Here is a 26641-nt window from a genome sequence, read left to right as displayed (position 1 = left end):
GCGGCCCATCCTGCCTTTGTCTTCCCATCCATATACCTGTTCAAATGTCTTTTAAAATGATGCAATTGGATCCCCTTCTATAGCTTCCTATGGCAGTTCATTCCACATATGGACTACCCGTGAAGTGAAAACGTTGCCTCTGAGGTCCCCCGTAAATATCCCCCCCCCTCACCTTAAGCCTATATCCCTTAGATTTAGAAACCTCCACCCTACGGTTCTAATATACACAATAATTTCAACCAGAAAATCATCTCTAATGTATATTTTTCCCGACACGATCAAATCCATGCACCATTTAAAAATTATCTACCAGTTATCTTTTATCAACCATTCCAATGCTAATACTCACAGCGTCTCCAGTCTCTACTCATTATCTCCTCATGCCTGGTATCATCTGGAGACATTTGTTACAATTCGAACTTCAATTCTATCATTGACCATGCAAACTACAATTATAACCAAATCAACGCCCACACAAAAATGCAATTGTATCTGCTCCAATACCGAGAATTTAAAATGCAGATAACCAGTTTCATAATCTCATTGACAGACACAAAATGCCGGAGTAATGCATTTATTTCGCATTGATTCGTAATGAAACAGCTCCAAAGCCTCAATTACAGGCTTAATACCAATAATAAAATGTGAATACTCGATTAGAAATCTGTTTATGAACAAGTTCTCTTGAGAATACATACCTGACAGCAACATAAGATAGATAGATTCTTGATTGGTACTAGTGTCAGAGGTTATGGGGAGAAGGCAGGAGAATGAGGTTAAGAGGGAGAGATAGATCGGGCATGATTGAATGACGTAGTCTTTATGGGCCAAATTTGGGGAACGACATTCCAATGTCCAGTCTCACATCTGCATAAGGATAACAGAGCAGATGCCTGTTGCATCTAGTTCAATGGATATGAACCTCACTCTCAAAATAATATTATCAGTGTCACACACCGAGGTATATTGTTGTGCACTAGTGCAGCAGGCAATTATAAAGAGAAAAATTGGCCGATACAGGAGTCAATTATACAACCTTGGTATGAACACAAGTAGAGTATTGTATAATAGTATTTGGTTACCTTACCTAATAAAAAAGGGCGGCACGGTAGCATAGCAGTAGAGCTACTGCCTTACAACTCCAGAGTCCAGTGTTTGATCCTGACTGCGGTTGCTGCCTGTACGGAGTTTGTACGTTCTCTCTAGGACCTGTGTGGGTTTTCTCCGAGATCTTTGGGTTCCTCCCACACTCCGTACAGGTTTGTACATTAATTGGCTTGGTATAAATGTAACGTCTGAAGAAGGGTTTCGGCCCGAAACTTTGCCTTTTTCCTTCGCTCCATAGATGCTGCTGCACCCACTGAGTTTCTCCAGCATTTTTGTGTACCTGGTATAAATGTAAATTGTCTTTAGTGTGTGTAGTGTAGTGTGCGGCGATCGCTGGTTGGTGCAGACCTGGTGGGCCGAAGGGCCTGTTTCCGCGCTGCATCTCCAAACTAAACTAAACGTGCTTGTGAGAGAGTGAAGTCAAGATTGACAGACTGACTCCTGGGATTTTGCTTTTGTTTAATTGGATGACTGGCCTGTCATGTGGAGAGACTGAGCAGACTAGCCCCTTCTCCTCTGGAATTTAGAAGAATGAAAGAAATCCTCACTGAAATGTGCAAAATTCTTGAAGATTTATGAGGGTGTTAAAGGGACTTGAGGGTCTGAGTTATTGGGAGAGGTTAGGCATGCTGGGAGGAATAGGGGTGATCTTATAGAGGTGTGCAATATCATGAGGGAAATAGAGAGGGTGAATGCACAGTCTTTTACCCAGAATAGGGGAATCAGGAACCAGAGGACATGGGTTTAAGGTACCAGGAGAAAGATTTAATAGGAACCCAAGAGCAATCTTTTTCACACAGAGGGTGGTGGGTATATGGAACAAGCTACCAGAGGAGGTAGTTGAGGCAAGTACTATAACAACATTTAAAAGGCATTTGGACAGGTGCATGGATAGGAAACGTTTAGAGGGATATGGGCCAAACACGAGCAGGTAGGACCAGTGTAGATGGGACATTTTGGTTGGCATGGGCAAATTGGGCTGAAGAGCCTGTTTCTGTGCTGTATGACTAGGATTCTATGACTCAATAGGCGAGAGACAGCAAGAATGTATCCCCCAGCTATACTCAAGGCATCTCAAGGTAAGGGATAGGCCACCTAGGATTGAAATAATGAGACATTTCTTTACTCAAAAGGTGGTGAATCTTAGGAATTCTTTACTCCGGAGAGCTGCAAAGCTTCAGTCAATGATTTCATTTAAAACTATTATCCATATATTTTTGGATATTACAGGAATCAATGAATGTACAGAAAGAGCAGACAACTATGTTGAGCAAAAGCTCGCTGTAACTATTGAACGGTGGACAGGCTGGAGGGGTGAAATAGCTACTCCTGTTCCTATTTCTTATGGCCAAAGGCTGTCACAGAGTCAGAGAGTGATACAGTGTGTAAACAGGCTCTTCAGCCCAACTTGTCCACACCAACCAACATGTCCCATCTACACTATGCCCACCTCTCTGCATTTGGCCCATATCCCTCTAAACCTCTCCTATCTGTGTTCCTGTCGTTGTTTCTTAACTGTTAGATTGTTTCTGTATAATGAAAACCTTAAATGTAAGGTACTGTGCCTTCACCCTGTTCTCTATTACCTTCATGAAAAAGTGAAGTAACCGATTCTGTCTGCTTGACATCTCATGAGCAAAGGCCCTTTAAACTTCACTGCCAACATGCCAAGTTAGCTACAGAACAACTCAGTACTTCCACCCTATGGTCCCCCGTCTCTGTATTGACTTATTCACTAATGCGGCCCAGATAGCAAAGTGTGAAAAGTTACTGTGGTGCCATGGTGTGAAAAGTAGAACATTGTTTAATTTCTGTCAATAATCTTTCAGCACATTAATAAAAACCTCTAAGAATAAAAGAAATTCAGAATTGTTTAAAGAGCAAACAAAATTTAACTTAGTTTAGTTTAGAGAAATAGCATGGAAACAGGCCCTTCGGCCCAACAAGTCCACGCCGATCAGCGATCCCCATACGTGAGCACTCTACTACACACACTATGGACAATTTACAATTTTTACTGGCCAAATTAACCTACAAACCTGTATGTCTTTGGATTGTGGGAGGAAACCAGAGCACCCGGGGAAAACCCACGCAGTCGCGGGGAGAATGCACAAACTCCATACAGACAGCACCCGTAGTCAGGATCAAACCCAGGTCTCTGACGCTGTAAGGCAGCAACTCTACCACTGCGCCACTGTGCTGCCCCAAAGTTGGAAACATACTGATCAACCTTGATGTATTCCTGCTGCAATGATCCACATTTGCCGAGCTTTAATGTGATTTATCCTGCAGTGACCTAATTTCCACAAAGTTTTGAAGCACTTTATCTGCTTGTGACCTATATTAGCCACATTCTAGCACAGTTAATTCAGCACTCATTTATGGTTGTGCTGCACAGAATGCAGATTAAAATAATTGAATAATTTGTGAGATAAAGTAGGAAACTGAAAGTAATTTTGTTCCTTCACGAGTTGATTAGTCACCTGGATGGACAGTCCAGAACCATGGATCATAATCTAAGGATTAGTCATTCAGGACTGACATGAGGAAAAACATGTACTGAAAGGGTGAAAATCTCAGGCATTCTCCATGTGGATGAATGTATTTAGGACTGGGATGGGTAGCTTTGTGGACATTGTGATGAGGCAACGTTGTGTATTGACTGACACTGCTCCCTGAACCTAAAGGGACAAATATCATTTCACGTTATAGTCATGCAGCAGGGAAAACTGGCCCTTTGGTTCACCAAGTCTGCGCTAACCACCAATCACTCATTTAGCTCTCCTCTGAGCAAAGAATTCTTTTCATTTTTGTCCAAAATAACTGACTTTTAAATCTGGATCATTCTGAATCTTGGTTTCATAATTATTGCTCAGGGAATCTTTGTCCTTATATCTACCTTGTCAAGCCTGCATAAGAATTTTCTATTGATCAGTGAAATCACCTCTCATTCTTCTAAACTCCAGAGATAGAATCCTATTTAATCTTTCATCCTAAAACAATCCTCCCAGTAATCAATCTGGTGAACGCTTGTTGAACTCCTTCCATCGCAAGGATATTCTTCCTTAGATGGAGAAGCCCAGATCCGCACGCAATATATATGTGCATTCACCAGGGTCCTATATAATTTCAATAATACAAATCCATTTGTGCTCAAACCCTCTTGTAATTAAGGCCAATATACCATTTACCTTCCTCATCTCTTGTTGCATTTGCTTTTTTAACTTTCAGTTTATTGTGCACAAGGCACCCAGGTCCTTTTGCATGCAAATGCCATTTTAAAAAGTACTGTTTTCCATTTAGGGTGGATAATTTAACATTCTATTCATTCTGCTGTTCTCGCCCATTCACTTAATTCATCTACATCGATGTGCTGGCTAGAAGGGCCAAATGTCCAAATGGCCTCCTCCTGCACCTATTTTCTATGTTTTTTCTTATCTCCTGGAATTTCCCCCAAATCCTCTTCATGAACCACATGACTCTCAGCTTCGTATCGTTAGCACATGTATACATATCACACATGTTTTCATCATCTAAATCATATATGCACTTTGTTAACAGCTGAAGCTCCCTTCACTAATCTCTGCAGCACCACACTGGTCACAGCTTTCCATCCCAAAGATGTCCAGTTGGTCCCACCTCATATTTTCTTTCCATCAACCCAATCCACAATCCATGCCAGTACAGTATCCCTAATAAATTAATACTCCCTATTATTTGAACAACCTCTTATCTTACACAACACCTCTTCAAATGCCTGCTAACAGTCTAGACACACCATGTCCATTGCTTCCCCTTTATCTACTCTGCTAGTTTCAACCTCGAAAATAATCAAACCTTATCTCCTAATGTATCCATGTTGACTTTGCCTAATTGTGTAAATTATTTTCCAAATACTATTTACAATGTCATTAATTATAGGTTCCAGCATTTCTCCAACTACTGGTATCAGGCTAACTGGTTTGTGCATCCCCCTTTTCTCTTAAATAGTGATGCAACATTTTCTACCTTCCAAGCTGTGGAAATGATTCTAGGGTCAATGGAACTTTGAGAGCTAACAAGCAGTGCATCAATTGCTTGCACATGGTCCATATCGCTGTATTCCCTGCATATTCATATGTCATGCATCAAGGTCCTGGTTAGTTATTGCCTTTCAGCTCCATTAATTTTCCCAAGCTACTTCCTTATTCCCCAACATCATTTCTCTTGTCATTCTCTGGTTCTCGGTCTTTAAAAACTCAACATTAACTATTGTTTATCATTCCCTTTTGTCGATAGGTTTTAAAGTATGATTTCATGTTTCTCACAAGAATATTCCACTTTTCCCTTCATTATTAATTTCTTGTTTCTCCATTGCTGAACTCTGGTATTTCCCAATCCCTATACTTACACTTTTTGACAATATTATGAACCTGTTCTTTGATCCGGAAATGCTGCTTGACATGTTGAGCATTTCCAGCATTTTCTGTTTAATTTCTGAATTTCAGAATCTGCAAGATTTTTTTTATTTTCATCGATTGCTAACCTCCCATAAACATTTCACATTTCATACGCATTCACTGTTTATGTTGCTTAGCTTTAAGACCCTGTTGTCAAATTGAACTAAATCACTTTCAATCTAAATCAAAAACGATCAAATTCTCATCCCCAGATCCCCAAATGCCATTTAACTCAAAGATTATTACTAATTACTAATACTAACAATACTGAAATTATGGATGGCAACTGCTCTCCCCGAGACCGCGAGGAATAGCAGAGTTGTGAACACAGCCCGGTCCATCACTCAAACCAGCTTCCCCACCATCGACTCCATCCATATTCCACTAACACCTTGGTCCTTCTCTCTCATCCCCACTTCCGTCGGACAGAAGATTCTAAAGTTTGAAACCACGTACCACTAGGTTCAAGAACTGCTTCTTCCCTAGAAGTTGTCAGAACATAGTCAATTAGCATTGATAATATGTTACTCAGGCTGAAGATAGCTTTACATCCCCAGGTCCCCAATCACCAGGCATTGGTCACTTGACACTGAAACCAACACCTGGATTATCAAAGCTGCAGCTGTTAAATGCAAACGGTGGATGACAGTGCTGATCAAGAGCACACACCTCCTCAGTAGGTCAAGCCAGGACAATATATGCAAGACATGGGAAGAGGTTTAACAGTTTTCACTTCTGTTGCCTCAGGCTTATGATGGTAGGACAAGATCAGCAAAGTCCCACTTTACTTACTCATTTGGTGTCAGCCTATCACAAATATTCCTTTTGTTCTGACCATCCCTCCCCCACTTTCCCCATTATTGAAAACTGACTTGTTTTCTCTCTTATTCATTTCTGATGAAGGGTTTCAGATGAGAAACATGTTATTTTCCAAAGATACTGCCCGGCCTGCTGAGTTATTCCAACAGGAACAGTGGCCTCAGGAGAGGAGTCCATGTACCTCCAAGCAGACCAGGCCTACAAGTACCCGAATAGACCTGGATAGAGTGGATGGGGGATGTTTCCACTGGCGGGAGAGTCTAGGACCAGAGGTCACAGACTCAGAATTAAAGTGCATTCCTTTAGGAAGATGAGGAAAACTTTCCTTAGTCAGAGGGTGGTGAATCTGTGAAATTAATTGCTACAGAAGGCTGTGGTGGCCAAGTCATGGATATTTTTAAGGCAGAGACAGATAGATTCTTGATTAGTATGAATGTCAGGGGTTATAGGGAGAAGGCAGGAGAATGAGGTTAAGAGGGAAAGATAAATCGGCCATGATTGAATGGCGGAGTAGACTTGATGGGTCAAATGTCCTAATTCTGCTCATAGAAACATAGAACATGCCTCATCACCCCAGACTTGACTTCCATTTGATCTTTACATTTTTAATCAAATAATGTTTTCTCGCAATATACCAGTACAGGTTTTATCTGCATTAGAAGAGTTTTTTACCAACTTACCAATAGAAGTGTTCTTCCGCCATCTTTGTAATGGCTCTTGAAACAGCTCTTTCACTGGAATCCATATGTTTATTTAAGTTAACTCCCAGCTTATCTTGAAGAAAATCAATAATGAATTCTGTGCCAGATACCTTTTGATGATTATATTCAATCCAAGGCATCTTTCCTTGAGGAGAGAGTTTGCCATCAAAATAATTCTAAAAGGAAAAAGAGGAGTGTTTTAGCAACATGCATAGCAACATACATTTTTATTTATTAGCACTGTTACTGCCTGGAGCCCACATCCACATTTTCTGGTGAGATGATTTGGCCAGTAACTACATCAACAGCTTCCCAAATATGTGTGCACTCTCTCTCCCACCTGAGATTTATTTTTCTGTTCCCCCTACCCCACTATCAGTTATCACTCTAATTGTAAACACGGAGTAAAATGATTCTGTTTTAATATTCCTTCCATCTTCTAACTTTGTCATGACCCCGATTAGAAAACCAGGGATCCTTTTTGCTTTTAATAAAACATAAAATTATTTGAAAAATCTGTATTAAACTGACATTCTGGGTGGGCAGAAGAATAGCTTTAGTGAACAGTGGAAGCCTTTGCATGGCAGAAGGGAAAGGAAGTGTGCATCACTGATATCAAGTTTTAACTTTGAATTGCCAACAAAGATCTTTACTTCTCAGGATTGCTTGCCAGAAGTCTAAGTACTCTTTGCTGAACTGATACACGAGGCTTCTTGCCATCAAAATAAAAACTTTGAAATTCTGTCCTTCTTCTTCTTCTTCTTCTTCTTGCGTATGGCGTGCACAGCCTAAAGTTGTCGGACAACTTGTTCTATTTGATATTATTTGATTGTACACGCCGGGTTGATTGCATTTGTCGAAAAAAGGCGGACCACGTGAAAGTTGCAATCTCCCACCCCATATTCTGTCCTCAATCTTCAAAACTTGATGCTAGAACAAACTAAAACAGTGGATTGTAGTGAGGTCAGACAGGTCGAGCAAAATGATTTTTATTTTTAATAAAAACGAACAAAAACCCGCGAAGTACGCGTGTCTGACTGAACTAACAATAACAGCTCCTGTTGCTGTGGGAGCGCTGACTAACTGACACACCCCAAAAGCCCGCGAAAACCAACACTCCGCGGTCACATGACCGCACCGACCAATGAAGTGAGTTCTGCCCTCTCCACCCCACCACTAGGTGCCGCTACAGCACCCACCTCCCCCAGAACCCGAGGAAAGGAAACGACCGAAGGACCCGACCAGACTGAGTGGAGACAGGGAGGGCTGGCACAACCGGTGCCACAGGTGGAACAGGGCAAACAGGCGGAAAAGGGGAAAAAGGTACAACAGGTTCAACCGGGGAACAGGGCGCGGCCGGCAGCCGATCCCTACGCTGGGGTTGGGCCACCACCACCACCGGGCTGTCGACATCCAAATGAGCAGGCTTGAGGCGGGCCACCAACACGATCTCCTCACGACCCTTGACGGTAAGCCGCCGAGGAAACCGCAGAATTGCCTCCACCTTACCGGGAAAGGGTGTCGCGCCCTGTGGGGTAACGTGATGCCCAAGGAAGGAGATGGAACTGAGCCCGGAGGAACGAGGAGCTGGCCCCGTGCATCCACCATGAGGGAAAAAGCCCACAAAAAAAATCGGCCCAGAGCAGTGGCTGGGAGACGTCTGCAATGGTGAAGGGCCACGAGTAACGGTGAGAATCGAGGAAGAAGGAAACAGTCCGAGTCCCGTAGGAGCAAATGGGGCTGCCATTAACGGCGGTCAGGGCGGGGACACGCTTACCACCACGGGTATCGAGGCCGATACGAAGGTGTGATGCTGATCTCAGCCCCAGAGTCCACGAGGAAACAAAGCCCGGAATGGCGATCCCTGACGTAGAGGCGATGTTTCTGGCCGACCGTGATAGCCTCTACTGGCGATCTGCCGAGGCATTTCCAAAAAACGAGCAGGGTGCGCGGCATTGGTCGTAATAACACCACTGGCGCTTACTGTGAACTACAGCGGTGGACTGCGAGCCAGCAAAGTCATCCTGAGGAGGAACAGCCCAGCGATGCCGCTGTGACGGCGCGGACACCCGGCTAATGGAACCACCATCCTGCTGTTTATAAAGACATAATTCATCCGCCCGTTCAGCGAGCTGCAGGTGGTCGGTGAAATCGGACCCAGCAAGAAGCAGGCGTATGTCATCGGGCATCTGCTCCAGAAACGCCTGTTCGAACAACATTCAAGGCTGATGTCCATCCATGAGCGCTAACATCTCACTCATGAGAATCGACGGCTGACAATCACCCAAACCGTCCATATGTAGCAGCCGAGCCGAGCCGCGCGATCGCGGCGGCTGAGCCCGAAGGTGCACTGCAGCAACGCCTTCAGGGCCTCGTACCTGCCAATGGCAGGCGGATTCTGCAGGAAAGGCAGCAACTGCGATGTTGTCTCCTGGGTGAGAGCGCCCACCACGTAGATGTAGCAGGTCACATCCGCGACAATCTGGCGGAGCTCAAACTGGTCCTCAATGTGTGCGAACCACACATGAGGCTGCGCCGCCCAGAACACGGTCAGTTTAAGTGCAACTGCATTCTGCTGGGCGGGCGAGTCGTCAAGGTTCTCATCGGCGTACATGGCAAGAAGAAATCCGAAAATCGTTCGGATCGTCTAGGTCATCAAATGTAGTGAGGCCAGACGGGTCAAGCAAAATGATTTATTTTTTAATAAAAACGAACAAAACCCCGTGAAGTACGCGTGGTGCTGGGAGGAGCGCTGACTAACTAACTGACACACCCCAAAAGCCCGCGAAAACCAACACCCCGTGGTCACATGACCACACCGACCAATGAAGAGGGTTCTGCCTCTCTACACCACCACCAGGTGCCGCTACAGGAGACTATTTTACAATTTCAACTCCAACATTTTTATCTATGTTACCATATTAATTCACCGAAAAGCTCGTTCACTTGATCGAACTTACTTCAGTCCCAAACAGCCCTAACTGCGGGTCAGCTGTTGGTGGCTTCCACGTCAGCCTATCTATGTAATGTCAACATTAATAGCAGGGACCATGCTATAATTTAGTTATTCAAAGTTGAATCACCCTTAATTTGAGAGTGCTGAAGATATAATGGCAGTAAAATATGGCTGCACAGCATCAGTTTTTACAGTACTTAGAATTTTTTGTCTATGTTCATGAATAGCAAACAAGTACATTTTGCATTACTCGCATATTGAACAATGAAGTCACACATTCATCCTACACGCACATCAGTGGAATGCAGGGTAGATATCAAACACAAATCTTATGCCAGAATTGGCACTTAGTTCGGGAAAGGTGCCAACATATTGGATAGCAGTGAAAGTGATGCCCTTATTCAAGAAATGAACTAAAGGCCAGTTAGCTTAACTTGTATTAATGGGAAGATGCTGGAATCTATACTCAAGTCATTTCAAAATGCTTAATGTAATGCAATCACACCAAGTCAACATCGATTTATGAAAGGGAAAAATATTTAACTATTTAGCTTTAGTTCTTCAAGGACGTGACAAGCAAAGTCACGAATGGGTAGTGGGAGTTAGGAGAACAGGACATCTGTCAATGAGGTCTACGTTAGTTTTTGGGCAGATGCATGGCAGATGAGGTTTAATGCGGATAAATGTGAGGTTATCCACTTTGGTAGCAAAAACAGGAAGGCAGATTACTATCTAAATGGTGTCAAGTTGGGAAAAGGGGAAGTGCAACGGGATCTGGGGGTCCTTGTTCATCAGTCTATGAAAGTAAGCATGCAGGTACAGCAGGCAGTGAAGAAAGCGAATGGCATGTCGGCCTTTATAACAAGAGGAGTTGAGTATAGGAGCAAAGAGGGCCTCCTGCAATTGTACAAGGCCCCAGTGAGACCACACCTGGAGTATTGTGTGCAGTTTTGGGCCTCTAATTTGAGGAAGGACATTCTTGCTATTGAGGGAGTGCAGGGTAGGTTTACAAGGTTAATTCCCGGGATGGCCGGACTATTATATGCTGAGAGAATGGAGAGGCTGGGCTTGTACACTCTGGAGTTTAGAAGGATGAGAGGTTATCTTATCGAAACATATAAGATTGTTAAGGGTTTGGACATGCTAGAGGCAGGAAACATGTTCCCAATGTTGGGGGAGTCCAGAACCAGGGGCCACAGTTTAAGAATAAGGGGTAAGCCATTTAGAACGAAGACGAGGAAACACTTTTTCTCACAGAGAGTTGTGTCTGTGGAATTCTTTGCCTCAGGTGGAGGCCGGTTCTCTGGATACATTCAAGAGAGAGCTAGATAGGGCTCTTAAAGATAGCGGAGTCAGGGGATATGGGGAGAAGGCAGGAGCGGGGTACTGATTGGGGATGATCAACCATGATCACATTGAATGGCGGTGCTGGCTCGAAGGGCCGAATGGCCTACTCCTGCATCTATTGTCTATTGAGAACATATAGATGACGTGCATTTGGATAGAGTCTTAGTCATAAAGTGATACAGTGTGGAAATAGGCCATACAGTCCAACTTGCCCACACTGGTCAAGATGTCCAGCTACACTAGTCCTACCTGCCCATATTTGGCCCATATCCCTCCAATCTGTCCCATCCATGTTAGGGCTCTCGCTTAACTTTTTTTCCCTGTTGCCAGCCGGGCAACCTTGGCAACTTTTTAGGTTGCCAAATGACAGTTTGGGTGGTCATTTAAGATGGCTTGCATGACGTGTGCGATAATGTGCTCGGACGAAGTGCGTAGTTACCAATCGGAATTATGCTCAATGAAGCATTCACATATTATTTCTGCTTCAAATAAAGTCACAAACTAAACATATTCACCAATCAAGACATGAGATATACCACAATGACATGCAGCAAAATTATAATACAGTATCTCAACTCTTTTTACACATTGCAATTAATGTAATTTTTATTATTTCTATCCACTTCCAAACAAAAATGTGGTAGGATTATTCAGCGTATGATCAACTTGTGTCAATAAATCCTGGACCATGATAGCATATATGCTTAACCATGCACACTACAGATTGATGCAAGCATGTTTTCTGTGAAGGACCGAAAATTATCATGACATGGCTATAGCATGGGTCGTTATTGCTATTGGTACAAAAACACTCTCGCTTCCCACATAATTTATCCACATCAAAAATAATCAGGGTGCAAGGAATTTTCTAAAGGCATTTTATGATAATAGCTGACAAAACTGATTATACCCATCTGACAGGTTAAACATTACACTAACGAACAAGAGATGGCCAAAGGACATAAATGCAGCAAATGTTCTTTTGGTAATATATTTAAAGGTGTCAAGACGCCACATTACTGGGCATTCAGATTAGATTAGAGGTCTTACCTTTGTCCCCCTCCGTCCCCACCTCAATGAATTCCGCGCCCACCACGACTTGGAGCTCTTCTACCGTTGCCTTCGCCTCACAGCTTTCTTCCATGGGAAGGAGTCCTCGCCCCCCATTGATGACCCCTTTTCCCATCTCCAACGCACCCCCTTTTCGTAGAACCCCCCTCGTGGCCATCTTCCGGCTTTAGAACTCTTCATCCAAAACTGCCGTCACGACATCAACCGCCTCAACTTCTCCACTCCCCTGTCTCACTCCAATCTCTCCCCCCATGAACGTACTGCCATCGACTCACTCCGCAACAACCCAGATTGGGTTATCAAACCCACCGACAAGGGAGGTGCCGTGGTAGTCTGGCGCGCCGATCTCTACAAAGCTGAGGCCACACGCCAACTCTCGGACACCACCTCCTACCTACCCCTGGACCATGACCCCACTGACGAGCACCAGGCCACCATCTCCAGCACCATCGCCGACTTCATCAACTCCCACGCCCTACCCGACCGAGCCTCCAACCTCATCGTTCCCCAGCCCCGCACGGCCCGATTTTACCTTCTCCCCAAAATCCACAAACCTGACTGTCCCGGTAGACCCATTGTCTCTGCCTGTTCGTGCCCCACCGAACTCATCTCCAAATACCTTGACTCCATCCTATCCCCCTTGGTTAAATCCCTCCCTACCTATGTTCAAGACACCTCAGACACTCTCCGTCGTCTCCACGCATTCCATTCTCTCGGCCCTCACCCCTTCATCTTCACCATGGACGTCCAATCACTCTACACCTCCATCCCCCACCAGGATGGTCTCAAAGCCCTCCGGTTCTTCCTCGACCAGAGAAGCAACCTATACCCGGCCACTGACACTCTCCTCCGCCTAGCGGAGCTGGTCCTTGCCCTCAATAACTTCATGTTTGACTCATCCCATTTCCTCCAAGTACAAGGCGTAGCTATGGGCACACGCATGGGCCCCAGCTATGCCTGCCTCTTTGTCGGTTACGTCTAGCAATCCTTGTTCAATACGTACCAGGGCCCCATCCCTGACCTCTACCTCCGCTATATCGACGACTGCTTTGGTGCCACCTCCTGCACCCGCACACAACTGACTGACTTCATCCACTTCACCACTAACTTCCATCCGGCACTCAAATACACCTGGACCATTTCCGACACTTCCCTACCATCCCTTGACCTCACTATCTCCATCGCAGGTGATAGACTTCTGACCGACATCCACTATAAACCTACTGACTCCCATGGCTATCTGGACTACACTTCTTCCCACCCTGCTTCCTGTAATGGCTCCATCCCCTACTCCCAATTCCTCCATCTACGCCGCATCTGCTCCCAGGATGAGGCGTTCCACACCAGGGCATCTGAAATGTCCTCATTCTTCAGGGAACAGGGGTTCCCCTCCTCCATCATAGATGAGGCTCGCACCAGGGTCTCTTCCATACCCCGCAACACTGCTCTCTCTCCCCATCCCCCCACTCGCAACAAGGGCAGAGTCCCCCTAGTCCTCACTTTTCACCCCACCAGCCGTCACATACAACAAGTAATCCTCCGTCAGTTTCGCCACCTCCAACGTGACCCCACCACTCGCCACATCTTCCCATCTCCCCCCATATCTGCCTTCCGCAAAGACCGTTCCCTCCATAACTCCCTTGTCAATTCTTCCCTTCCCTCCCGTACCACCCCCTCCCCGGGCACTTTCCCTTGCAACCTTTACCTCCCCCCTCGACTCCATTCAAGGACCCAAGCAGTCGTTCCAGGTGCGACAGAGGTTTACCTGCATCTCCTCCAACCTCATCTATTGCATCCGCTGCTCTAGATGTCAGCAGATCTATATCGGTGAGACCAAGCGGAGGTTGGGCGATCGTTTCGCTGAACACCTCCGCTCGGTCCGCAATAACCAACCTGACCTCACGGTGGCTCAGCACTTCAACTCCCCCTCCCACTCCGTATCCGACCTCTCTGTCCTGGGTCTCCTCCATGGCCAGAGCGAGCAATACCGGAAATTGGAGGAACAGCACCTCATATTCCGCTTGGGGAGTCTGCATCCTGGGGGCATGAACATTGAATTCTCCCAATTTAGTTAGTCCTTGCTATCTCCTCCCCTTCCTCAGCCCTCCTGCTGTCTCCTCCCATCCCCCAGCCTTCGGGCTCCTCCTACTTTTTCCTTTCTTCCCCCCGTCACCCCCACCCCCGATCAGTCTGAAGAAGGGTTTCGGCCCGAAACGTTGCCTATTTCCTTCACTCCATAGATGCTGCTGCACCCGCTGAGTTTCTCCAGCTTTTTTGTGTACATTAAGATTGGATGTATGTGTTGTGAACAGCAATGAAGATACCCAGTTTGTAAGCAACAAATTAAAAAATAATTGTTGATAAATGCTTTTTCCATCATTCCCACTTCAGAATGAATATTAAAATTTCAACTGAAATATCTCCTGACCAAATTTGTGATGTATATGACTGACTGTAGAAGTAAAACCTGGATATATCCCACATATAGTGGTGAATGTTGCTTATTAAATAAATACAGTCCTGATGCTCCATATTAAGAGCATTGATTTGCTGTTAAAATGAATTATGTAATAACGTGTCAACGGTAGCAGTGACAATCGAACACTGTGGTTTTAATTTTTCACGTATTCACAATTTAATTAATCCATCTTTATGGATTAAAACAAATAACTTTGGGAATTAAAACATATTTGATTGCATTCCGTTATCAAACATAGTCAATGTTCGCTCTGAAGACATTTCCAGCACAATAGGGTCGGGGGGAGTGTGAATCAGTGCAGGATGTGTAGGTGGCGGTGGGGGGGGGGGGGGTGAGAAGGCAATCGGTGCGGAATGGATGGATTGAGGCAGGGGAATTAGTACGTGTTGGTTGAAGTAGGTAAAATTGTGAGGGAAGAGCGCGGGGGATGACAGTGGGTTGAATGGGGGGATCTGTGCAGGATGGATAGGGGAGCAGTGCAGGATGAAGGGGTGGAGCAGTGCAGGATGGATGGGAAGAGGGATCAGTACAGGATGAATTGGGGGACCAGTGTAGGATTGATGGGGAGTGGCAGGAGAATCAATGCGAGGTGGCTAGGGAGATCAGTGCAAGATGAATAGATGGGGAGGGGGGGGGGGGGGGGGGGGGGAGTGGGGAGCACAGGGAATGTCAGTGAGGACTGAATAGAGGCAGGAATGGGGATCAGTGCGGGATGGAGAGGAGAGGTCTCGGGATAAGGGGAGTGGAGGGGGGGGGGCGTACAAGAGAGAGGGAGAGAGAGAGAGGAAGGGGCAGAGGATGTGGGGAGGAAAGTCAGCGCTCCATGGACAACACTGTGCACACTCACACGCGAGGCTTCGGAAACCCTGTGAACGGTAATTTCAGCTCAATCCAGCGCTAAATGCATCTCAACTGTGCCTGTCTCACCTACAGCCCTGTCTCAATCCACACAGGGACAGGCAGAGTTGAGCAGCGCTGCTTCTCTGCGCTGGCTGTGGGCCTGAGGGCACCGCTCCCGTTTGACTCCCGACGTCTCTGACCATCCCCGGGCGTGGGGGGGGGGGGGGGGGGCTCTCGGGTGGGGACGGGGATGGTCCAGTGGCGGTTCGGCAGCGATTGCAGCGCCGGAGACCGGGATCGATCCTGGCCAAGTGTCTTTGATCCTGGCTGCGGTGCAGGGCTGCCAAGAGCGTTTTGGCACGTCTCCGTCCTCCAATCTCCGCCTCTGACCGACACCTCCCTCATCCAAGGGTTTGTGTTGAAAGCGCCGGTGGCGGAGTGGCAGCAGCGGCCGCTAACAGCAAAGATCCTATAGCGTTATCGGGCCGGGCAGGGTGCGGGAGGAGGAGATGGAGCAGCCGCTGCTGCTGTGCGGGGCCCGTCATTCGCTCCAACCCTCCGTCACGCCACACTTAGCATCTTTCCCACGGTATATCTTCGATATAAACCAAGTTGCCAAGCCGGGCAAAATGACTCGGCGTTTAGGTTGCCCGGCGGCACTTTGAGTGGTCAATGGCAACCGGGCAACCTCTAATTTCGAGCCCTGCATGTACTTGTCTAACTGTTTCTTAAATATTGGGATAGTCCCTGCCTCAACTAACTCCTCTGGCAGTTTGTTCCATACATCTACCACCCTTTGTGTGAAAACGCTACCCTTCAGATGCCTATTAAATCTTTTTCCCTTCACCTTAAACCCATGTCTTCTGGTCCTCGGTTCACCTGCTCTGGGCAAGAGACTCTGTGCATCTACCCGATGCATTCCGACCGATATCCAGAAGGAATTCAATGAAGTGCCACAGGAAGGGCATGTGCACAGGAAAATATTGTCACGGCTATGTTAACATTATTTGAGGACAGGTCATCGCAAATGAATAAATGAGGCTTTTTCAAGAAGTAACCAGCGGAGTGCCCTGTGGAACATGTGTTGCTCTCAAATAATTACTATTTATATGAATTACTTGGATGAGGAGACAGTTTAAGGTGTCCATGTGTGCTGCTGACATAAAAGCGTGTATGACATGATGAGGATATTTAGGATATTCAATCAAAAAGTGTGAGTGAGTGAGCAGAAACTTCACAAATGGAGTTTAACATACAATAATGTGAGGTTGAGAAATTTGGTGAGAGAAATCAAAAGGAAGACTATTATCTAAATGGAAATAAAAAGAATATGGAGTACAGAGGAATCTGAGATGATATGTTAGCATGTAATAAATTAAGAAAGTAAATGTCAATTGGTCTTTATTGCTGAGGAGTTGAATTTTAAAATTAGTTAAGTATTATAAGGTCCTAAGGTCATTAATTGTAGGAGTAGAATTAGGCCATTCGGCCCATTCAATCATGGCTGATCTATCTCTCCCTCCTAACTCCATTCTCCTGCCTATTCCCCATAACATCTGACACCTGTACTCATCAAAAATCTATTTATCTCTGCCTTAAAAATATCCACTGACTTGGCCTCCAAAGCCTTCTGTGGCAAAGAATTCCACAGATTCACCACCCTCTGACTAAAGAAATTTCTCCTCATCTCCTTCCTAAAAGAACGTCCTTTAATTCTGAGGCTATGACCTCTAGTCCTAGACTCTCCCACTAGTGGAAACATCCTCTCCACATCCATTCTATCCAAGCCTTTCACTATTCTGTATGTTTCAAGGAGGTCCCCCATCATTCTTCTAAACTCCAGCGAGTACAGGCCCAGTGGCGACAAACACTCATCATAGGTTAACCTACTCATTCCAGGGATCATTCTTGTAAACGTCCTCTGGACCCTCTCCGGAGCCAGCACACTCTTCCTCAGATACAGTGCCTAAAATTGTTCACAATATTCCAAATGTGGCCTTACCAGCACCTTATAGAGGCTCAACATTACATCCCTGTATTTGTATAAAAGCCCTTTAGAATAAATGCTAGCATTGTTTGCTTTCTTTACTACCGATTCAACTTAGAAACATAGAAAATAGGTGCAGGAGTAGGCCATTCAGTCCTTCGAGCCAGCACCGCCATTGGCTGATCATCCAAAATCAGTACCCCGTTCTGGCTTTTCCCCCCATATCCCTTGATTCCCTTAGCCCTAAGACTTGCAGATTAACTTTTTGAGAATCCTGCACCAGCACGCCCAAATCCCTTTGCACCTCCGATTTCTGGATTCTCTCCCCATTTAGAAAAAAGTCTACGCCTTGATTCCTACTACCAAAATGCATGACTCCACTCTTTTGCTACACTATATTCCATCTGCCATTTCTCTGCCCACTCGCCCAACCTGTCCAAGTCCAATCTAGATCATTGGAGGTATTTAAAAAGGAGGTAGATAAACTTTTGATAACTTTTTGAAACCTTTGAAACCTTTCACACAAAGGATGGTGGGCGTATGGAATGAGCTGCCGGAGGAGGTAGTTGAGGCAGGTACTGTTGCAATGTTTAAGAAACATTTAGACGGGTATATAGATAGGAGAGGGCATGGGCCAAACGCAGGCAAGTGGGACTAGTGTAGATGGGACATGTTGCCTCTAATTAGGCAGAAGGGCCTGTTTCCACACTGTAAGACTCAATGCTTGAATGAGGTAATTAAGGGCCATGTGGCAGAGAAGAGGAGTTGAGGTCTGGGGAAAATCAGCCTTGATCATGTAGAATTGCAGAGACCGGGTGGCCCACACCTGTTCCTATTTTCTGACGTATATCCTTGATCTACAGTGACTGAGCTAACTCCATGAGTTAACCACAGCAGAAGCAGAGCATTCAGCAGCAGCAAGAATCACCCCACCTGCACTAATTGCAGGGATCTCAAAGACTTGCGGGTTTGTTCAGGGATTAAGTTACAAATGCCTTTCCAGCTGTGGGACAGATACGTATTCCACAGTGGACTTCCAATGCAGTGTGGGCGCAGTCTGTCATCCATTGGGAATCTGGCAGTTTTGATCATCCCCAGACTAGTGCTGCTTGTTGTCCTCTTCAGTAAACACCTTATGCCACCTGCCTGGGAGTGAACACCATGCTGGAACATGTGAAATGATGTCCAGCACCATCCTGGAATGACTAATCGCCAAACTATTTTGCATCACGGTCACCTTTATAACTGCAGGCAGAGCAGTCGAGATGCGGTGCTGTGGTTATGTACAGTTGTGTCTGCCATATGTGGCAGATCTTTGTCACCACCTCATCAGGAAGCCAAGACATCTAAGGTAACATAGAAACATAGACAATAGGTGCAGGAGTAGGCCAGCACCACCATTCAATATGATCATCCAAAATCAGTACCCCGTTCCTGCTTTATCCCCATATCCCTTGATTCCATTAGCCCTAAGAGCTAAATCTAAAGGGCCTGTCCCACTTTCCCGAGTTATTCACAAAATCTCCTGAGTTATTCACGACTTGTTTTCAAACTCGCAGAATGTTCGTAACGAGTCCGTAGGAGGCGGTAGGAGTCCGTGGATATATCGTAGCGGCTCGTTATGCCAGCCGTAGGTACTCGGGGCATCAGGAAAGTTGGGACGTTTTTTCAACATGATGAAAAATGTCCAAGAGTAAAAAAATAGCCCCGAGTACCTACGGCTGGCATAACGAGCCGCTACGATATATCCACGGATTAAGGCACAAAGCTTTCAGGTTTGTTTTTCTTTTCTCCCTTCTACCCTTTGCTTCTGTCCTCCTTTTACGGCCCTCTGTCTCCTTACATTGGTTCCCATCCCCCTGCCCTGTTAGTTTAAATGTGACCTTTCCTACACTCTCTTTCCCGTTAACTGCACGCATACGCTTCCTCATTGTTGACCCCACCGCCACCACTATTTAGTTTAAACCCACCCATGTAGCACCAGCAAACCTGCCTGCCAGGTATTGATGTTTAGCGTGAAAGGCCTGGAACATCTGTCCTCCAGGCTAGAGCTTTTAACCAGCCCTCATCCCTCCTAGTCCTCATTCAGCTTAGTTTGTTGTCACGTGTACCGAGGTACAATGACAAGTTTTTGTTACATGCTACCCAGCCAGCAGCAAGACGATACATGATTACAATTGAGCCATTTACAGTGTATAGATATATGATATGGGAATAACGTTTAGTGCAAGCCAGCAAAGTCCGATCAAGGATAGACCAAAGGTCCTGACCTGTGGGCTTTCTCTGTTCCTTGTCATGTTGGGTGCAAAGGAGAATGGGCATCAAGGGGTCTATTTAAGTCAGGAAAGAGACGGCTAAAGGTCCAGCACAAGATTTCAGGGTCAACCACCTGACCCTCTTGGTACCTGACCCTATTGGCCCTCTTGGTACAATATGGAAAATATTACCTCCTCACTCAAATGAATAACCACAGTTCTTTCAAACTAAATGACCAACTCAATCATAAACCAGGCAGCATCTACATGCCACTGTTCATACGTGCTCTGCTGCCAGAATATGGACGCAGTTAATCATCTCCTGTGTTACGTTGCAGGTCAGTACTGACGACATTCCACAAGATCAAGAATACCACTATCAGCCCCACGTCCAGTTAACCCAAGCACCCATAGGCATGTCAACCAGTGGCTACCAACCTGGAAATTATTTCATCAGCACTTTCTCACTCGTTTTTCTTCAAGACAGCAAGGGATTGGAATACCCTACCAGCCAGCGTTAGAGATCTCCAAAACATCAACACATACAAAGATGCATCTCCATCTCGACTAGCGCGCCCACTACCATCATAGTGCTGAGTGATGCTCTACCTGGAGTTTTTCAGCGGACCACATCGACATCCAGACCCAGTAGCTCACTTGCTAGTTACACAGTGCTGAAATAGATCTGTGTAGGAAAGAACTGCAGATGCTGGTTTAAATCGAAGATAGACACAAATGCTGGAGTAACTCAGCGACATAGGCAGAGTGAAGAAGGGTCTCGACCCGAAATGTCACCCATTCCTTCTCTCCAGAGATGCTGCCTGTCCCGCTGAGTTAATCGAGCGTTTTGTGTCTATCTTCGCTGAAATAGATCTCATGACTACTCTTGAATGGATGGCTGCAGACTCCATGTGAAAGCACCCTGTACAGTAGGAGATGGGCTAGCCCCAATGACAGTATTAGATTACCGAACTTTGGTTCATCAAGTCACTAAATTTGCTCAATAATAATTTATTTAAAACACAGCACAGCACAAGATCATTGACAGCACATCAGGCTTCCTTTACAACTGGTATGAATAAAGTCTTACATTTGTTGATGGTCATTCAGGGAATTAGTCGGATAGAATATTTGTAATTTACTGCTGTCTTTTGCTATCTCTGCAATTTAATAGGCTTCACTGAAGCTTGGTACAAACATGCTGATTTATACTTTCCCAATGAGTGGGAGGCATGGCACTGGGAACTATATCTAAATGTCATTGCTATTTAAAACAAAAACAGTGACTTTCCAGAACATGCAGAGTGCCCTTGTACATTATGCAACTTATTAAATCAATTTATGCTCCTCCCAGTTTTAAACAAAAAAAAATAATATGGAGAATGAAGATTAAAATGATAGGAGCACTCACAGATTTTTGAGGGGAGATATGAGCTGGGGAAGCCTGATAGGAGAACCTCTGAGTTGGGAGGGCTTTCAGGGGCAGATATCTGGCAGGGCCATCAAGAGACTGGGAGTGGAGGTTTGAGGTTTGGAGGGGAGGGGGTGGAAATTAAGATTCAGGTAAGGAACAGATGTTAAAGACCCTGAGATCCCAAAGGACTGAAATGCCAGGTGGCAGTCTCAAACATGGTCTGATTTAAACATTATTTAATATTACTTTTTCAGTAGGAGGATCTAGGCTGGGTCAAGGATCAGAGCAAGACAGAAACACAAGCAATGGACACACAACAGTGAACACATTTGAAGCAGCGTGATGTGGGCTGGTTTCAGTCAGCTGAGCTGAGGGGAAGAGCAGACAGAAACACAAGGAGTTTATATGCTTTCATTGACCTGGATTGTTTCCGTTTCTTTGCCGCACTCAGGAGACTGTGTGATGCAGCTGTAGTGGAGTTGCTGGAAAATCTATCGCAACATGCCAGGCATAGTCAGTAAGGGGCAGGCTTGAGGGGCAGCTGCATGTTTTCTGCAAGGCAATTTCTCTTGCTTATCAACATTCATCAGCAGCTGCAATGTTCCTCTTGAGCACAGAGCGGCACAGTGGCACACAGGTAGAGCCGGTGTCTCACAATGCCGGAGACCCGGGTTTGATCCTGACCTCGGGTACTGTCTGAGTGGAGTTGGCACGTTCTCCCTCTAACCTCATGGGTTTCCTTTGGGTGCTCCTTCTCCTGCCATATCCCAAAGATGTGAGAATTTGTCGGTCTCTCTAAATTGCCTCTGGTGTGCAGGAAGCAGACGCAAACAGTGGGATAACACGTGTGGACCAGTGGACCAAGAGGCTTGTTTCGATGCTGCATCTCTAAATTAAACTAAGAGCAGGACATAACAGAATACGCTCAGGTTATGGAGTCACAAGGAAATGCAGATATTGGAATTTTAAGGAAAACATAAAGTAATGCGTGGAACATCTTCCACAGACCTGTTGAGTTGCACCAGCACTGTGTGTTCTCTTTGTATAACATTGTCAGCATTCATTTTTAGCAAACATCGACTAAAAGGGATTATTATGAACTCTTTCAGTTGGATACATTATATTGGGGAATAAAGAAATGAAACAACTATTTTGAGTCATCCTTCACTGATGAAGACACAGAAACTATTCCAGAAATAGTCAAGAATAACAGGTTAATGTGAATGAGAACTGAGAGAAATTAGCGTCAGTAAGAGTTAGTATTATCAGCCCTTAGCCCCTGTCCCACTTACGTGTCCTTGGCACGTTGAGGCGCAACGGTCCCGCGTGACTTCATGCGTCCACACAGCCATCTGGAGCGCGTGACGTCATTCTAAGATGGACACAAAATGCAGGAGTAACTCAGCAGGACCGGCAGCATCTCTGGAGAGGAGGAATGGGTGACGTTTCGTGTCGAGACTCTTCTTCAGTCTGTAACAAGGGTCTTGACCCGAAACGTCATCCGTTCCTTCTCTCCAGAGATGCTGCCGGTCCTGCTGAGTTACTCCAGCATTTTGTGTCTATGTTCAATTTTCTTGGCCCCGCTCTGGGAGTAGAAGTGGGGGCGGATCCGGACCACAACGGCCGTGAGCTCCAGGCCGAGTTCGACCATCGTTTGCCTGCTACTGCAACTGTTGGAGGTGAGATGTTGAGTCGCGCCATGGTCTTGGGCCTGTCCCACGTTGGCCGTCAGTTATGCGACAGGCCGTTGGCACGCGAAGATTTCGTTCGCTACAAAATTTCAGAGCGCCGCGCGATATCGCGCACAACTCCATCCCCTCCGCGCTTCTCAGTGGGACCAGCCCCGCGCAGCCACACGATGCCCGTGCACCTCAACGCGACAACGAGGTCGCGTGATTTACGTGCCAAGGACACGTAAGTGGGACAGGGCCTTTTGAGATAAAAAATTGATGAATCCTCAGGATGGAATGACCTTCGTTGAAAGGGTTTGAAGGTGGTGGCTAAAGTCAGTAGATGCAATAGTATTCATCTTCCAAAAGTCCATAGATTCTAGAACCATTCCCACAGACTGGAAGTTAAAAAATATAACCATACTATTTAAGATACAAGGTTACCTTAATATCAGAAATAGAGGAGTGCCTGAAATTGGTGCATTTGGCATTTCAAAATGCCTTCAATGATGGGTCATACAAGACGTTAAACAAATTAAGGTTGTTTCTATAAAATTGTCACGGAATGTGGAATTGGTATTACAAGTGAGCATTCAGGCTAACGACCTATTTGTAAATGGGGATGGTCCAATTTTGCCTGTACCAAGATCCATTTGCCACGATTTTGCCAATACTTCAATCCATTAATAACATATTTTCATTTACTGCTTCCATGTACATGGCCCACAATGTTGCCTGTGTATGCATCATTGCCCGACTCATATATGTGGCTTTACATTCTACTGTGAGTAGTCAAGGGGCCAATATAAATCCTTGTGAGACCTTGTCAAATGCTTCCAGTTATCCCTCTTCTGTCTCTTGCTGCTCAGTTCCCTAACCATGTTAATAATTTCGCTGTGTTCCATGAACACCAAATTTAGACAAAACTCTAAACTCTGGGGGAATTTATCAAAAGCTTTCCGTGGCTAGATAAATCCCACTGTATGCGATCTTATTTATTTTTTTTATTAACCCATTTTGTCAAGTATGATTTATACTCTGATCAGCTAGAAGCCTTTAGGTATTCGTCACTATTTTTAATTGTAGACCTGAAACACCTTTCAACAACATCTTGTCTATAATATTCTCCTCGTCTTATTTAAATAGTGGACCAAAATGCCCATTTTTCCAATTTGTACATTGAACAAGTACATGGATAGGAGAGGTTTAGAGGGATATGGGGATAAAACGCAGGCACATGGAACTAGTGTAGATGGAGCATGTTGGTCGGCATGGGCGGGTTGAGCCGAATGGCCTGTTTCCATACTGTATGATTCTAGGTCACTAATTACAGGACAGGAACAGGTCCTTCAACCCACGATGCTTGTGCCCACCATGATGCCAACTTTAACCAATTCCATCCGCCTTCACATGGTCTGCATTCCTCCATCCTCTGCTTGCTCAAGTGCTGTCTATATGCCTTCTATCCGTTGTCATCGTATCTGCTTCCACCATCTCCCCAGGCACATTTTAGGCAGCAAACACGCTCCACAAAAATCTGCCTCAGACATTTCCTTTAATCTTTCCCCCCTCTTATTTGACATTTCCTACCTGGAACAAACAACTGACTATCTAACCTATCTATGCCTTTCATAAGTTTGTATATTTCTATCAGGTCACCCCTCTCCCCCCACCAAACTACAGGCTCTGGTGCTCCGCAGAAAGCAATTCAAGTTTGTCCAACCTCTCCTTGTAGCTAATACTCTCTAATTCAGGCATGTTGGTGAATCTCACTCTTTGGAGGAACTGTCACCCAATGGCGACATTGATTTCTTCTTTCCTAATGGTTTGCTTATCTTATACTTGTAATAGTGTACATTAATGCCATTTGGCCCATCAAGTCGGCGCAGGCTCATTTGGCCCATACTCACTCTCTTTATTTCCTGGTATCACTGTGTCTTCGTGTCTCTCATACAGACCCATCAACTCCTCTTTGTTTATGTTGCCATTAATCTATACTAGGGAATAATTTCCAGTTGCCAGTTAAACTATCAGTACGCTTTTGAGATGTGGATGGAAACTGGAGCAACCAGCTGTTTTTTTTTCTCTGGCAAACTTCTACTCTTGCCCTTTTGGGATTAACTGATTGTGTAATACTAATATATTTTTTTTAAACATCTTCCACTGGTCTTTATCCATTAAGAAGATTTGTCCAATTTAACATGAGACAGTATCTATTTTCATACTCATCAGCCTTTCCTAAACCTACAATTTTATTTGCAATTTTATGTTTCTCTCTCTCTCTCTCTCTCTCTCACACACACAAACATTATGTGCACTGTAATAGAGCATATCAGTCAGTTTATGGCATAGCCACCACCAATTGAGCATTGATTTCAGGGTAGGGGAATCATAGACCAGAGGACATTGGTTTAAAGCGAGAGAGGAAAGAATTAATAGGAACTTGAGGGACAACCTTTTCACACGGAGGGGGGTGGATATATGGAACAAGCTGGCAGAGGAAGTAGTTGAGGCAAGTACAATAACATTTAAATAGCTACATGAATCAGAAAGGTTTAGAGGGATTATGGGCCAAACATGAGTAAATGTGAGTAGTTTAGATTGGACATCTTGGTCGACATGGACAGGCTGGGCCAAAGGGCCTGTTTCCATGCTATATGACTATATGACTAAATCTCTTTAGTAGAACAAGAATATTTTGAAAATTGCCTTAAGTAGCAAAGGTTGCTGCATGAATCACAGCTCTTGAACTTAAAACAATCATGGATTTCAGTATTTTCAAAAGGCATCTGATGACAGCTTTACCTTTATCCTTCGAATTTTAGGAGACAGTAAACTTAATTTCCATTTTATTTATATTTATCCTTTCACAGGATGTAGACATCTCTGGCAATGCTAACATTAATTATTTATCCCAAATTGTCCTAACCAGTGGAGGCAATTAAACATAAATCACATTGGTTGGTCTGTAGTCATATGTAGGGCAGGCTAGGCAACAATAACATATTCCTTTCTCTTATGCACATTACTTAATCAGAAGACTTTTACAATAATCCTGCAGTTTAATTCTACATTATTTAATTACTTGAATTTCAATTGAAAGTAAATTAAATATAAATTAAAAGGATGTCAACAATTATGGTGAATTGGGTTGAGAGGGAAAAATAGATCAGCCATGATCGAATGGTGGAGCAGACTCGATGGCCCTATGACCTAATTCTGAGCTGATTGACCTAATTCTGTTCCTATGTCTTATGGTCTTATGATCTTAAATTTCCCAACTATCGCAGGTACTATCGCAACTTTTAAGAAACATATAGACAGGTAATAATAATAATAATACATTTTATTTATGGGCGCCTTTCAAGAGTCTCAAGGACACCTTACAAAAATTTAGCAGGTAGAGGAAAAACTTGTAAGGGGAATGAAATAAATAGTAGAGACATGACTAGTACACAAAGTAAAGACAGAATTCAATTCAAAACACAATACGAGGCAATTAATGCACAGATGAAAAGGGAGGGGGACGTGGGGCTAAGGATAGGCAGAGGTGAAG

General features: G+C 44.9%; 1 protein-coding gene across 1 annotated transcript in view; it reads right to left on the bottom strand.

Annotated features, from left to right (window-relative positions):
• Positions 1-26641, bottom strand: part of faxc (failed axon connections homolog, metaxin like GST domain containing) — a 62053-nt gene that overhangs the window by 24565 nt on the left and 10847 nt on the right. Inside the window, exon 3 of the mRNA XM_033021039.1 lies at positions 7046-7242. Within this exon, the coding sequence (XP_032876930.1) occupies positions 7046-7242 (197 nt within the window). The remainder of the gene's footprint in view (positions 1-7045; positions 7243-26641) is intronic.

Source organism: Amblyraja radiata, chromosome 5, assembly GCF_010909765.2.
Source record: "Amblyraja radiata isolate CabotCenter1 chromosome 5, sAmbRad1.1.pri, whole genome shotgun sequence".
Lineage (NCBI taxonomy): Eukaryota > Metazoa > Chordata > Chondrichthyes > Rajiformes > Rajidae > Amblyraja > Amblyraja radiata.
The sequence above is the reverse complement of the archived record's forward strand: the minus strand, read 5'-3'. Positions and strand labels throughout refer to the sequence as shown.